Below are 13093 nucleotides of genomic sequence, written 5' to 3' on the forward strand. Positions count from 1 at the left end.
CCTCTGGGGAAGCCTCCTCGGCCTTCTAATCCTGGCCCCGAGTCCTGCAGACCCTCCCACTGCACTGGCATCATCTATCATTTGGCTCACACCCCGTACCCCAAGAAGAAGCCAAACCTCGTGTTTTTGAGATCTTTAGAAGACTATGCTAGTTGTATGACAAGTGCCAGTCAACCACAGACAATTGCTTTTTCTGTGTTTCCAAGCTATTCGAACAAGGTCTCCCCGATAGTAGTAAAGGAGCACTAATGTTCAAGTGTTTTAAATCCTACTACTGTGATGATATATTTGGGACGTTTTCTATGCAGCAATGAAGGCTTCAGTAATGCTACCAACTCTCTTATTCTTCTAGATGCTCAAAATCTGGGAGACTTCTGCCTCTCTAAACCTTTGTTCCTTTTGATAACTACTAATAATCAAAGGTGGCAGAGTTGCCTGATATCCTGAAATTGAAAGTGTGCTGCCTGAACTCAGGTGCTCACATAAGTGTTGTTAAAGGTCAGCTTCTCTCTGTTCTGCAAACTTGTGTGTTTTAAGAAAATGAAGGAGAAAATGTTAGTGCTATAATTTTATAATATTTTCTTTTTTTAGATTTATTTATTTATTATGTGCACAGTGTTCTGTCAGCTGGAGGCCAGATCTCATTACAGATGGTTGTGAGCCACCATGTGGTTGCTGGGAATTGAACTCAGAACCTCTGGAAGAGCAGGCAGTGCTCTTAATCACTAAGCTATCTCTCAAACCCTATTTTCTTTATCTTTTCTCTTTGCTTTTGTTTATTTAATTTATTTACTTTGGTTTTTCAAGGCAGGGTTTTTCTGTGTAGCCTTGGCTGTCCTGAAACTCAATCTGTAGACAGTGCTGGATTTGAATTCACAGAGATCTGCCTGCCTCTGTCTCCTGAGTATTGGGATTAAAGGTGTGCACCACCACCTCCTAGCTTCTCTGTGTTACTTGTTTGTTTGTTTGTTTTTAATCACGTTTGTTGGGTTTTTGTTTTTTTTTGTTTTTCTGGGAGACACATGTGCCATAGCACATATGTGGAGGTCAGAGGATAGCTCAAATGAGCAGCTCTTTCCTTCCACAATGTGAATACTGGAAATTGAGCTCAGGTTTTCAGGCTCAGTGGCAAAAACCACTGAGACATCTCCTCAGTCCTCTATATTTTTGTTTTGTTTTAATTTATTCTTGTTTATGTGTATGAGTGTTTATCTGAACATATATATATATGTACACTGCATGGGTACCTGGTGCCCACAGAGGCCAGAAGAGGACACTGTATCCCTTAGGACAGAGATTTGTTAGCTGCCACATGGGCTCTAGGAACTGAATCATAGTCCTCTGCAAGATCAGCAAGTGCTTTTAACTGCAAGCCATCTCTAAACCTCATCACTCTCGTTCTAAAATAGAAGTATGAGAGTATGGACTATCTGGAGCAAGTCACAGAGACCCACTTCCAGCAGACTTACACAAATGGGAATTTGTTTTAAGGATGAGTATCTTTCAGCTTAAGGAAAGCCTTTGCTGAGGTCCAGAGAACAAAGGAAGACAGACATTCATTCTCTCACTATCTTTGAGTCCAGTTTTTCCTCAGGCTTCCTTTTGTCTTTCTCTCATTCAGCTTTTTTCTGTATGGTGGAAAATTATAAAATTCTTCCTGAGTTTATTATTTTCTACTTTAGCCGCTCAGAAGGACTCTTGGTTCCTGCATGTGTTCCAAGACTGATTATTTCTGTGGTAACTATTTGTTCTGGGCAGTTTTCTCATGTCAGGAGGGCAGGTCTACTTGTAACTTGTTACCCTCTGGACCCTGTGAGCCAAAATGATTTCAGCCATTCCCAAACAGTGACCTTTAGATCCTCAGATAGGACAGGTACCACCACCCTTGAGGCTTCTGTGGTTTCCTCCTTAGTCCAATTTCCGGGTTCTGGTAGAATTAAAAGCAGGCTTTAATTCTTCCTCAAACTCCAGGCCCTGCACAGATAACAGATCCTTTAGGCAGCAGAAAAGTTGGCTCTTTCACCCCTTCCAGAAAGAAGGCCATGCCATATCAAGCAAGGGCTGCACCTTCTGCCCTCCAGGCCAACACTCCAAGGGATGGGCCAAGTTCTGGCAGCTGCTCCAACATCACCGCCACTGGGTACCTCCAGTGGGTCCTCCCTAGAAAAAGGAATGCAGGGCCTGGAATACTTGTCCTGTTACCTCAGGCTGCCCCAAAGAGAACCATCAGGCCCTGTCTTTTAAGGTTCTTAAGAGAGTGAGGAGGCATTCTGAGCCAGGCCCCATTCACAAGTAGCTGCACAATCTTTTTTTTTTTTTTTAAATAAGAAAAGACAACTATACTCATATTCTAAAAGAGTGCTTATACCAAAATTCATATGTTACAGTTTAAGCAAGCATTGTTGGTCTGTTTAAATTCAACACACTCCCCTCCAACACACACACTGTAGAACTAGGTAATGTGTGGGATAGTGATGAAAAAAACAAAAAAACAAAAAAACGCATTACAAGAGTATGGCACAGATGAATGGGCCCCGTCTCAACAGGGAAGATTTATCTCGGAAATTACCAGTTGTCATACACATATGTGGGTGCATGTGACAGATCCTATGAATCCCGTGGTGAGGGTACAGGTCTTAGCAAAGTCGGAGGACACATAGACAAGACTCTATTCTGTACCATCAGAACCATTAGTGCACACCAAGTTTTGGGTTCCGTATTTTTCACTGGATAATATATGAGCAATTTTCTGTATCATAGAGTTAAAGTCTGTGTTAATACATATGAAAAATTTGTTATTGAGCCATGTCTCAGTTTGTTTCAGCTTTTTTTGTTTGTTTTGTTTTGTTTTGTTTTGTTTTGTTTTGTTTCTCCGTGTAGCTTTAGAGCCTGTCCTGGAACTTGCTCTGTAGACCAGTCTGGCCTTGAACTTACAGAGATCCACTTGCCTCTGCCTCTCAAGTGTTGGGTGTTAATCCCAGCACTCGGCTTTTTTAAATATTAGAAATTTGAGTCTATTAAGAAAAGTAGCCAGGTGGCAGTGGCGCATGCCATTAATCCCACCACTCTGAGGCAAAGGTAGGAAGATCTCTGTGAGTTCAAGGTCAGCCTGGCCTACAGAGTGAGTTCCAGGACAGTTCCCAAAGCTACACAAAAAAACTGTGTCTTGAAACACCCCACCTCCCCCAAAAAGTATGTCATTGTGCCCAGAGATTTTTTTCATATCAGAAATGTTTTCTTTAGGGTATAGAAGTTGAAATGAAATATAGGATCTGAAGTATGCTTTCCCATAGGACCATTTGAGGGGAGTAGGGGAACATGTGTATGTGTGTGTGAGCGTAGGTGGAATAAGGGAGAATGAGATGAATGAATATAAGTACAGTGACACACATGTAAAAATATTAAAGAACCCCGTTATTTTGTACTCTTTAAAAATTTTTAAGAAAAATTATATTAACATTTCTCTTTGCTACTAGCAGTGGATAACAAAGATAATTTTCACAGTCTTTAGATGTGAAATTATGTGTTTGTGTGTGGGTATATGAGCACAGGTGCCTGTGGAGTGTAGAGGTACAACTCCTTTGTAGCTGGAGTTATAGGCAGTTGTGAGCTGCCCAGTGTGGGTACTGAGAACCAAACTCAGATTCTTTGCGAGAGCAGAAGGCAGTCTTAACTGCTGAGGCCCTCTTTAGATTTTTTTTTATCTCAATTTTTCACTATAGGGAATTGAAGTCAGGACTTCATACATGCTAGGTAACTGCTGTGTATTGAGCTATATTCCCTGCTCTAAAATGGTCTGTTTTAATATTTTTATCTTGGGGTTAGAGAAATGGCTCATCAGTCTGCCCTTGGGATCCAAGTTGGGATCTCAGCACCCAGATGACAACTCAAAACCCTCAAAATCCTCTGTAACTCCAGGCCCAGGATTCAGGATTCATTGCCTTTTTCCTGCCTCTACAGACACCAGGTACCCATGTGTTACACTTACATTACATATACATGTAGGCAAAACATTCCTACATAAAAAACACATTTTTTTAAAAAAAATCTAAAAATAAAATAATTTTTATTTAGTCATTCATCCATCCGTTTATTTATTTATTTATTTAGGCAGAGCCTTGCTGTGTTGCCCAAGCTGATCTTTTACTCGTAATCTTCTTGCCTTCTCCTCTAAAGTGCTGGGACCACAGGTATGAATCACCACGTCTGGCTCCCTATTGTCACAATTTATTGAACAAAAAAGATGGACTTTAAATTGTATTTTGATTGTGAGGAAAAGTTTGGAGTTAGGCTTTTTGTCAATTTCCTCAATAACAGCTTCAATTTAATATGATTATAAATTACACTGGAATCTTGATACTTTCTTTTTTCAAGATAGGATTTCTCTATATATGTTGTTTGTCCTGGAACTCACTCTGTAGACCAGGCTGGCCTCAAACTCAGAGATCTGCCTGCCTCTGTCCCCCTACCCCCACCCCAGTTCTGGGATTGCAGGTACATGCCACCACCACCAGACAGAGTGCATTGCTTTATAAAGATTTGAAAATATTTTTATTTACATATATGTGTGTATATGTATGTGCCACAGGGGTGCGAATGCCCATGGATTCCAGAAGAAGACATGAGATCCTCTAAGCTGGAGCATAAACAGTTATGAGTGCCCAGCATAGGTGCTGAAAGTTGAACTAGGGTCCTCTGGAAGAACAGAGAGTGCAAGAATCTTGATATTTTAGCACATAAAATATCTATATAACAAAGGTTGATTTCCTATTTTACTTTAAATGTATTCCTCTAGTTTTTTTGCTTAAAAAATCTTCTGGCAGATGAGAAACAGTTATTCTTTTCTACTAAGGACTCTTATAACATGCCAAGGTTTTGTAGAGTAAAATAGACCCAAGGGGAGGAAGCCAGAAAGCTGATCAAACTGTCCTCTCCCCCTGCCCGCCATTTCAGGGGACGTTGTCCATAGGTTGTTTCAGACTTTTTTGTCATGTTAGATTATAGACCTATTGGTTTGTGGGAAGGATCAGCACTTGGATAAAGTGACTCAGCTCTTGTCTGGACATGTGCCCTTGGATGAGAACGTAGGCCCTCCAATCTCAGTTTCTTTATCTGCAAGATAGATGATCATATAAAGGATGAATTTTGTTTTTTTCGAGCTAGGGTTTCAATGTATAACAGTCCTGGCTGTCTTGGAACTAGCCCTTGTAGACCAGGCTGGCCTTGAACTCACAGAGATCAGCCTGCCTCTGCCTCCTGAGTGCTGGGATAAAAAATGTACACCACCACCACCTGGCATGAAGGATGATTTTGGGGTGTTTGTGATTATTGTGATTATACATGCCCAGGGTGAAGGGGTGGATTGACATGAAGCTACTGTCTATCTCGTTGCAGAGTTTTGGAAGTGCCAGCACAGTAACACTGCCTGAAACCCTGTTGTTTGTTTCAACCCTGGATGGAAGTTTGCATGCTGTCAGCAAGAGGACAGGCTCGATCAAGTGGACTTTAAAAGAAGGTAATTCAGATTATCCTTGAGTGACATAGAAACTTGCTTAGCTGCTGCCAGGTAAACATATTCCAAAGGAAAATGGTTATATGTTATATGTTATATAACATATGTTATATGTTAAATGGTTATATGGTTATAATAAAATAAGAAAGGAGAATGTGCTAAAAAGAGGAAAAGGTTTTCTACTCAGAGGGTAACTTTAGAGCCTAAACTCTTATGATTCTCTACTGAATGCAGCAGATGAAGAAATATCTTCTCTTTTATGCTTCATTGCTTTTGTTCTGATGCTGAAAAGCTCTAGGCTTTTCTATTAATAGCTCTGGCTGCTTTCTGAAGACCTTTTGCATTAAATGTGTTAGGTTCTAATGATCAGAATCTTGTAATCATAATTATAAGAAGATATCTTCACAACCTTTTAAACTACTCACTTGTTTCTTATAGAGCCTGAAATAACCATGGCCTGTAAGATTTGACATTCCCTCAGCTTAACCACATTACTGAGTTGTTGAAATGAGGCTTGTTTCTCATTTAACCTCATCTTACTATCATTGCCTTCTAATGGTAGTCAGTAATCAGTGGTGGGGAGCTCCACAGCTGGAGAATTCATCCTACTTGATTTCTAAAGCAGTCTTCCCAGACAAACTGTGCCCATCTCAGAATCAGGGATGTTCTGTTAGTCTGTCCATTAGTAAGCCTTATTTGGTCTAATTCAGGTCTGACCAGTGTGTTTCCTTTCATCACTTCCCCACGGCTTATTATTTTCATGAGCACAGCATCAATTTTCCCTTATTAAGTAGCCTTCCAGATGGAAAAATATTGTCGTATGTCAGAAAGTCCCACGTCATTTTGTCAGCACTGTGGCAAACTTGTTTGAATGCTAGAGTCACCCTTCCCCACCTGTTTGGGCTCTGAATGTAGCAGCAAGAATTTCAAGGCACCCAAAGAACCACTAGCACAATAAGTCGTGAGTTGCCAAAAGATGATTCTTTGTGCTGTCTTGTTTTGTCGGCTCTGAGAACTCATGTGTACAGTCTCTCCTGTAGCTAAGAGATGAAAGATTTTTTTTTCCTATTTTTTTTTCATCCCATTTAATGTGTGTTAAGAGAATCTCCCAGTTCAATTCCCTGCGCCCACATGACAGTTTACAACTGTCTGTAACTCCAGTTCCAGGGACACTCTCACAAAGACATGCAGGCAAACTACCAGTGCACTTGAAATAAAAATAAATTTAAAGAGAGAGAGACAGAATATCTTAGCCTGGAAAAAATACTGTATGGAACATAAAGGAAAAGGGAGACCTTGTCCTCAAGACGCCATAGTTTGATAGGGAGCAAAGACAGCTTCAGTGTAGAGCAAGGTTCTATGACTGCTCAAGGGAGGTTCTGGGCACAGGATAGGCTGGTCACTGATGGTTTCAGAGGTAGGCATGACTTGGGGGAGCGAGATGGGATTTCATTTGGGATGGAGGCCTGACAGAACAAGAGGGAGGGTTGTAGGATTTGGGGGAAAGGGCTGGCGCATTCAGCGGAGTCTGGGGATACACTGGAGGTAGAGAGGTCCAGGGCCACAGAGTATGTTGAACCTGACTGATTCAACAGGAAATCAGGAGATGTTAGCATGTTTGAATATGAGTGACTCATCAAATGTTCAGCTTTCAGATTAATCAGCAGTAGCCTGTGTGGGAAGACTCGAGATAGAAAAGCAACCTGAAGACAGAGTGGGGAAGAGCCTTGGATAGATAGAGTCAATAGAACCCAGCTACTGATTAGCTAAGAAGCTCAGAGAGGAATTGTTTTTGAATTGTGTGTGAATTTTTAAAAAAAAATTTTTTTTTGAAACAGGTTTCTGTAGTCCTGGATATACTAGAACTTCCTCTATAAATTAGGCTGGTCTTGAACTCACAGAGATCCACCTGCCTCTGCCTCCCAAGTGCTGGGATTAAAGGTGTGTCCCACCTCTGCCCGGCCTTTTTCTCCTGTTTTATTTCCTTGCTGTGTCTTCAGGGTCTATAACAGGGTCTAACTACTTCATGATATAGTTTTATATTACTAGTTTAGATATGCTAATTTTGAAATATTTAGTTATAACCATAGATTAAAATTTTATTGTCAACTCATAGTATTAATGTGTTATATCACTATCTTTGTACAGAAATATAAACGGAAGCTACTGCTATCCAGGACTTATTTTAATTTTAAAATGCAGTTCTGCGGGGATTGGTGGTATATACCTATAATCGTGTCACTTAGAAGGGTCTTGCTTTCCCATTGGTCAACATGATGTTACCAGCAGCCTTCTCTTTCCACTCACATGGACTAAGCTTCTCCTTCCATCATGGCCTTCCTACGGTGAACTGTATTCTCTAAACTGTGAGCTAAGGGGCTGGAGAGATGGCTCAGTGGTTAAGAGCAATGGCTACTCTTCTAGAGGATCTGGGTTTCATATTCAGCACCCACGTGGCAGCTCACGTAATCCTCTGTAATTCTAGTCCCAAATTATCCAGCATCTTCTTCTGGCTTCCACAAGTGCCAGATATATACATGGCACATAAAATGAAACAAAACAAAACCAACCCTGTGAGCCAAAATAAATCTCTTTCCCCATTAAGTACTGATTAAGTCTGATATTTTGTCATAGCAATGAGAAAAGTAACTGAAATACAGAGTAAGGGCAGGAGTTTCTGTGACCGAAGAGCACTGGGATAGATGGGTGTGACAGGAGTGGAGCGGGTGGAGGTAAACTGAGCTTGGAGAGATATGGAGGCCAAATAGGATATATAAGCGACCCTATCCTGCCTTTATATGACTTATTATAAAGGCACACTTTTGCTTTCCTGAAGTAAAATTTATAGATAGCGACTTACATACATAGTTTTACAAAGAAATCTATTGCTCAACTGGTAGTCTAAAACTGAATAATTGGAAAAGAATTGTTAAGAATTGAGATAGGATCTAGCTGTGTAGCTCAGACTGATCTGTAGAGCTCAGGTTGGCCTCAAATTTGTTGTTCTTCTCACTTAGACTACTTAGTACCGAGATTATAGACACATATTACCATACCTTGCTCAGGAAAATAATTTTTAATCATATATGCAGAATTTACCCTGTAAATACTTGGGCCATGCATCTATAAGGGACACTCCACCTGTGAGGAAATATTGGGTCTGTTGATGGGGATGAGGATATCAACAGAGCCATGGAGACACTTTCCAAGATGGTGGACACTTCATGGTAATGGTTCGTGTAAAAGAAGCAGTCTTGACTTGACTCATACAGCAGATATAGTTTGAGAAAATTCGGTATATTATACAAAATATGTTTTTGAGCCTATGTGCAAAGCATATTGTGGGCTTGGATAGCTACTAAAGGTTTTTGTCCTGTGTGGATGACTGGCAAATCAGAGCAGTGTGTCTGGTTATTTAGGACTACCAAATGACTGGGTGTGGTGGCACATGTCTTTAATCCCAAACATTGGAGTCAGAGGCAGGTGGATCTCTATGAGGCTAGCCTGGTCTACAAAGTGAGTTTCAGAACTTCCAGAACTATAGAGAGACCCTGCCTCCAAAAAACAAAACAAAACAAAACAAAAAACAAACTACCTAGCATCTCTGGCCCCCAACCCTTATGGCCATCAGAAAATGTGCTTGCAGATTTCTGAGTACTCCCTAGAGAACTGTACTCCCTAGAGAACTGTACTCCCTCCCCCTATAAAGAGTGCCAGTGTTGGGCCTGTGGCCAGTGGAAGAAATGAAAGAATCCAAGTATAGGAGTGACATGCCTGGTTATTACACACTTAGTATATCCCTGGCAATTCCACAGGTTGGATCCTGTGTTGGTTTGAATAGATATGGCCCTATAGGCTCATGTGTTTGAATGTTTGGTCCATAGGGAGTGACACTATTTGTTGTTTTGTTTTGTTTTTGTTGTTGTTTTTCGAGATAGGGTTTCTTGAGACAGTGTTTCTCTGCAGCTTTGGAGCCTGCCCTGTAACTCATAGTGTGGGAGTGGCACTATTAAGTAGTATAGCCTTGTTGGAGTAAGTGTGGCCTTATTGAAGGAAATTTGTTACTGTGGGGGTGGACTTTGCTCAAGCTACCCCCAGTGTGGTACACAGTCTCCTTCTGCTGCCTACAGACCAAGATATAGAACTCTCAGCTCCTTCTCCAGCACCATGTCTGCCTGTACTCAATCGTGTTCTTCCATGATGATAGTAAACTAAACTTCAAACTGTAAGCCAGCCCCAGTTAAGTGTTTTCCTTCATAAGAGTAGCTATGGTCATGGTGTCTCGTCACAGCAATAGAAACTCAACATAGATTCTTAAGCTCCAGTGTAATGGTGTAAGACAATGGGGACTTTATGAATAGCATAAAGATAAGACTCCACACTTGCGTTAGTGTTCTTATGAGAAGAGAAGGAGAGACCTGTGTATGAGTCTGCTATTTGAGGGCATAGTGAGAAAATGTCTCTAGTCATGAAGAGATTCCCCCACAAGAGCCGTGCTGAACCCTGATCTCAGAATTCTAGCCTCCAGAACAAAGAAAAATTAATGTCAATTGCTTAAGTCCCTCAGTCTGTGATGTTTTGACAATAGAGCAGACTAGGGCACCTGGCTTCCAGTTTGAGGATCAGCAGGTGCTATATGGAATGAGACTGAACTGATGGGGCTAGGAAGAAGTTGAGACATTAGGCAGCAGCGTATTACACGTGTCCACACAAGGGAGGATTCTGCCCTAGGTCTAAGATAGTGGAGCAGATAGGAGAAACCTGTGAGTGCAAGCATAGGCCTTCAGCCCATCAAACTGGTGTTCTTCAGAGTATGTACCTGGGACTCCATTTCATGGTGTCTTAACTGTTTACTTTTTTCAGGATCCGAAACCTACATATATCCCCCTCCCCCATTTCCACACTGATTTTTGGCAGGTACAGTTGTTCCTCAACCAAACACATGTTGCTGTTCCCAGAAATAGAGGTGTCTTGTGCCAAAGTGGAGAATTATACCTAGTAGGGAAAAAAAAGAAGTGTATGTGTTTTGGGCACTAAGGTGAATTGTGACATTTTGCTTTTAGGTGTAGTCTTCCCAAACCTGGTTTTGTGCTGCAGCAATCCCTGTCTGCCTTTGAAATCTCCCCAGTGATTAGGTTTGTGTGCGTTCCATTTCTGCAGCTTTAAACCAGATACCAACTGTTTGCAGTTCTGCTCTACATCAGCTTTACAAAGTTTGTGTTGGTCTACGCAGTTGAAAAGACTCTTTAATATTCCCAGGACTGGCTTAGGGCTCCTTGTTCACTCCATAAAGCACTCACTGCTGAGCTTTTTGACAGATTACCAATTTCTCTTTAGTAGCCCAGCTATATTTCCTTCCATCTCTTTTTTCCATAATGGTGGATACAAAGGACTGAGTCCAGTTTAGAATCATTCTTACTAATCATACATTCTTACTAAACATGCTACATGGCTGCTCTCCCAGCTAGACTCCCCTGGTGTCCTGTGAGTGGTTAACATTGGAGATTATCAGGAGGGGTTAGAACAAAATTACTTAATTGAAATTTGAAGGCAGTCTTATACAACTACATGAATTTCCTTTTCTTACCTTGGTCCTTTCTGTGCTGACAGTCATGACCCATGAGTCTAGAAGCTAGAGTGATGCTCTTCTGCTATCCCCTTAGAGTTCAGTTGGCCACAGTCCTGTTGTGCAGGTACAGGAAGTCCCTTCTGAGTCTTACTGTTACTCCTCTAAGTCCCCAGTTCTAGGTCATAACCAGGCTTGTGACGTTCATCTCTAGATTTATGTGGTAGTCACTCTTCACTGTCCTTTGCTTTTATAATAGTTCTCTCATTTGCCTGTCTTACTGCCATCAGATTTGCATTCCCCCAACTCCAGTTAGACTAAAACTGTCCCTGAAAGACAGTTATGCTGCCCCCAGTGCTCACCACCTGTATCCATGTAGGGAGTATTTTACCTGTGCGTAGAAAGAAATAAAGGAAGGGAGCATGTGCATCCTTGATGGACATTTCAACTATGAATACCCTACCACAGCCATTCTGAGAAGCACTGACTCATGTAGTCAGGTCTGAGCTCATAGTATTGCATATGAGACCTATCAGTCTGGTTTACCCGTGCTTCTAGCCTCACTTCTGGCACAGAGCGCCTTACCAGGTCTCAGAAACCTTGGCTTTAGGGGCTAGCAAGATGACTTCGTGGTTAAGAGCAATGGCTACTCTTCCAGGGAACCCAGCTTCAATACCTAACACCCACTTAGTAGTTCACAATCACCTGTAACTCCAGTTTCAGGGGATCTGACATCTTCTTCCGGCTTCTGAAGGTACCAGTCATACAAGTGGTACAGGCATACATGAAGGTCAAAATGCCCAGACACATTTAAAAAAAAAAGTCTTGGCCTTGACTTATAGTGTTGGACAAAGAATTCATGTCCAGGTCACCTCCTTAGTCCTCAGGCAAAGTGAGCTCCTTCTTCACCTGGGTTCTGAGATCTTTCACTGCAACTTCTGAAGGTACTTCCAGCTTGTGCTGGGATTTTGTCTTCCTGCCAGATTTCTCCTTCCTTGATGGGGCTTCTGGACCACTGAGGGGCTCTTAATGTCAATTTAGCTCCCAGGATCCTTCTGACCAGGTGTCTTTTGAGAGTCTTTGGAAGCATGTGGAACTTACTTAGCCTTCTTGGATGCATCTACCCCCTGTCACTTGTACCACTGTAGCACGAATAATAAAAACCCAGAGTCAGATATTGAGGTTCAACCTCTATCAAAAAAACCCAATGCAACCAAGCCACTAGAGAAGTCTTACCTCTACCAAGGGTAGGCAACCGCAAATTAAATAGATTAAGCAGCTCGAGCTCTTGCCATTTTATGTTTCCTGTAATGCTGGGATTAAAGGCATGACTTCCTAGTACTGGGTTTAAAGGTGAGGCACCACCACCTGGATTTGTTTCTGCATTGAACTTGTGTAGCCCAGGGTAGTCTTAAACTCACAGAGATTCCATTTGCCTCTGTCTCCCAAATCCTGGGATTGAAGGTGTGTGTCACCACTGCCTGCCCCCTAGTAGTTTAGCTTTGCCCTTCTGATATTCAGGCAAACTTTATTAAAACATAAATAAAATATGTCACTGTGGTGGCAGGCAGTTCTGGATTCTTATGTAGAATTTCTCACAGCTTTTTGTGGCTTTTGTAGTACCTGATAGGTTGAGTGTATATTCTTAGGAACAGTCCGAGATCTATTTGCAAAAGAACAACGGAAACATGAGATAGGGAAATTGTAGAATGTAAAGATGACACTTTCTTAGTAGTTCCATTTCTCAAGGAATTCCCAGACTTTGGGGCATGATACACATCATCCTCCTTTCCACCTCACTGCTCAAGCATGAGAAAGGTGTTTATTTCTTCTCTCTCTATGGAGGACTGAAATTAAGTCTGACAAGAGGGGAATTTCGACAAAGCTTTTATTTTGAAAATGCTTTGGGTTCTCTTTTTGGTTGTACCAGGGATTGATTCTAGACCCTTGTGCGTACTTGGCAAGTACTCTACCACTGAGCTGTATCTCTAGCTTTCTTTTTACTTTTTATTTTG

The 13093-nt window shown here is 41.5% G+C and overlaps 1 protein-coding gene across 1 annotated transcript in view; it reads left to right on the top strand.

Moving 5' to 3' along the window:
• Ern1 (endoplasmic reticulum to nucleus signaling 1) overlaps positions 1-13093 on the top strand; it is a 98369-nt gene that overhangs the window by 32550 nt on the left and 52726 nt on the right. Inside the window, exon 2 of the mRNA XM_048446006.3 lies at positions 5395-5515. Coding sequence (XP_048301963.1) covers positions 5395-5515 — 121 coding nt within the window. The remainder of the gene's footprint in view (positions 1-5394; positions 5516-13093) is intronic.

This window comes from Myodes glareolus, chromosome 9 (assembly GCF_982192425.1).
Source record: "Myodes glareolus chromosome 9, mMyoGla1.1, whole genome shotgun sequence".
In the NCBI taxonomy this organism is placed as follows: domain Eukaryota; kingdom Metazoa; phylum Chordata; class Mammalia; order Rodentia; family Cricetidae; genus Myodes; species Myodes glareolus.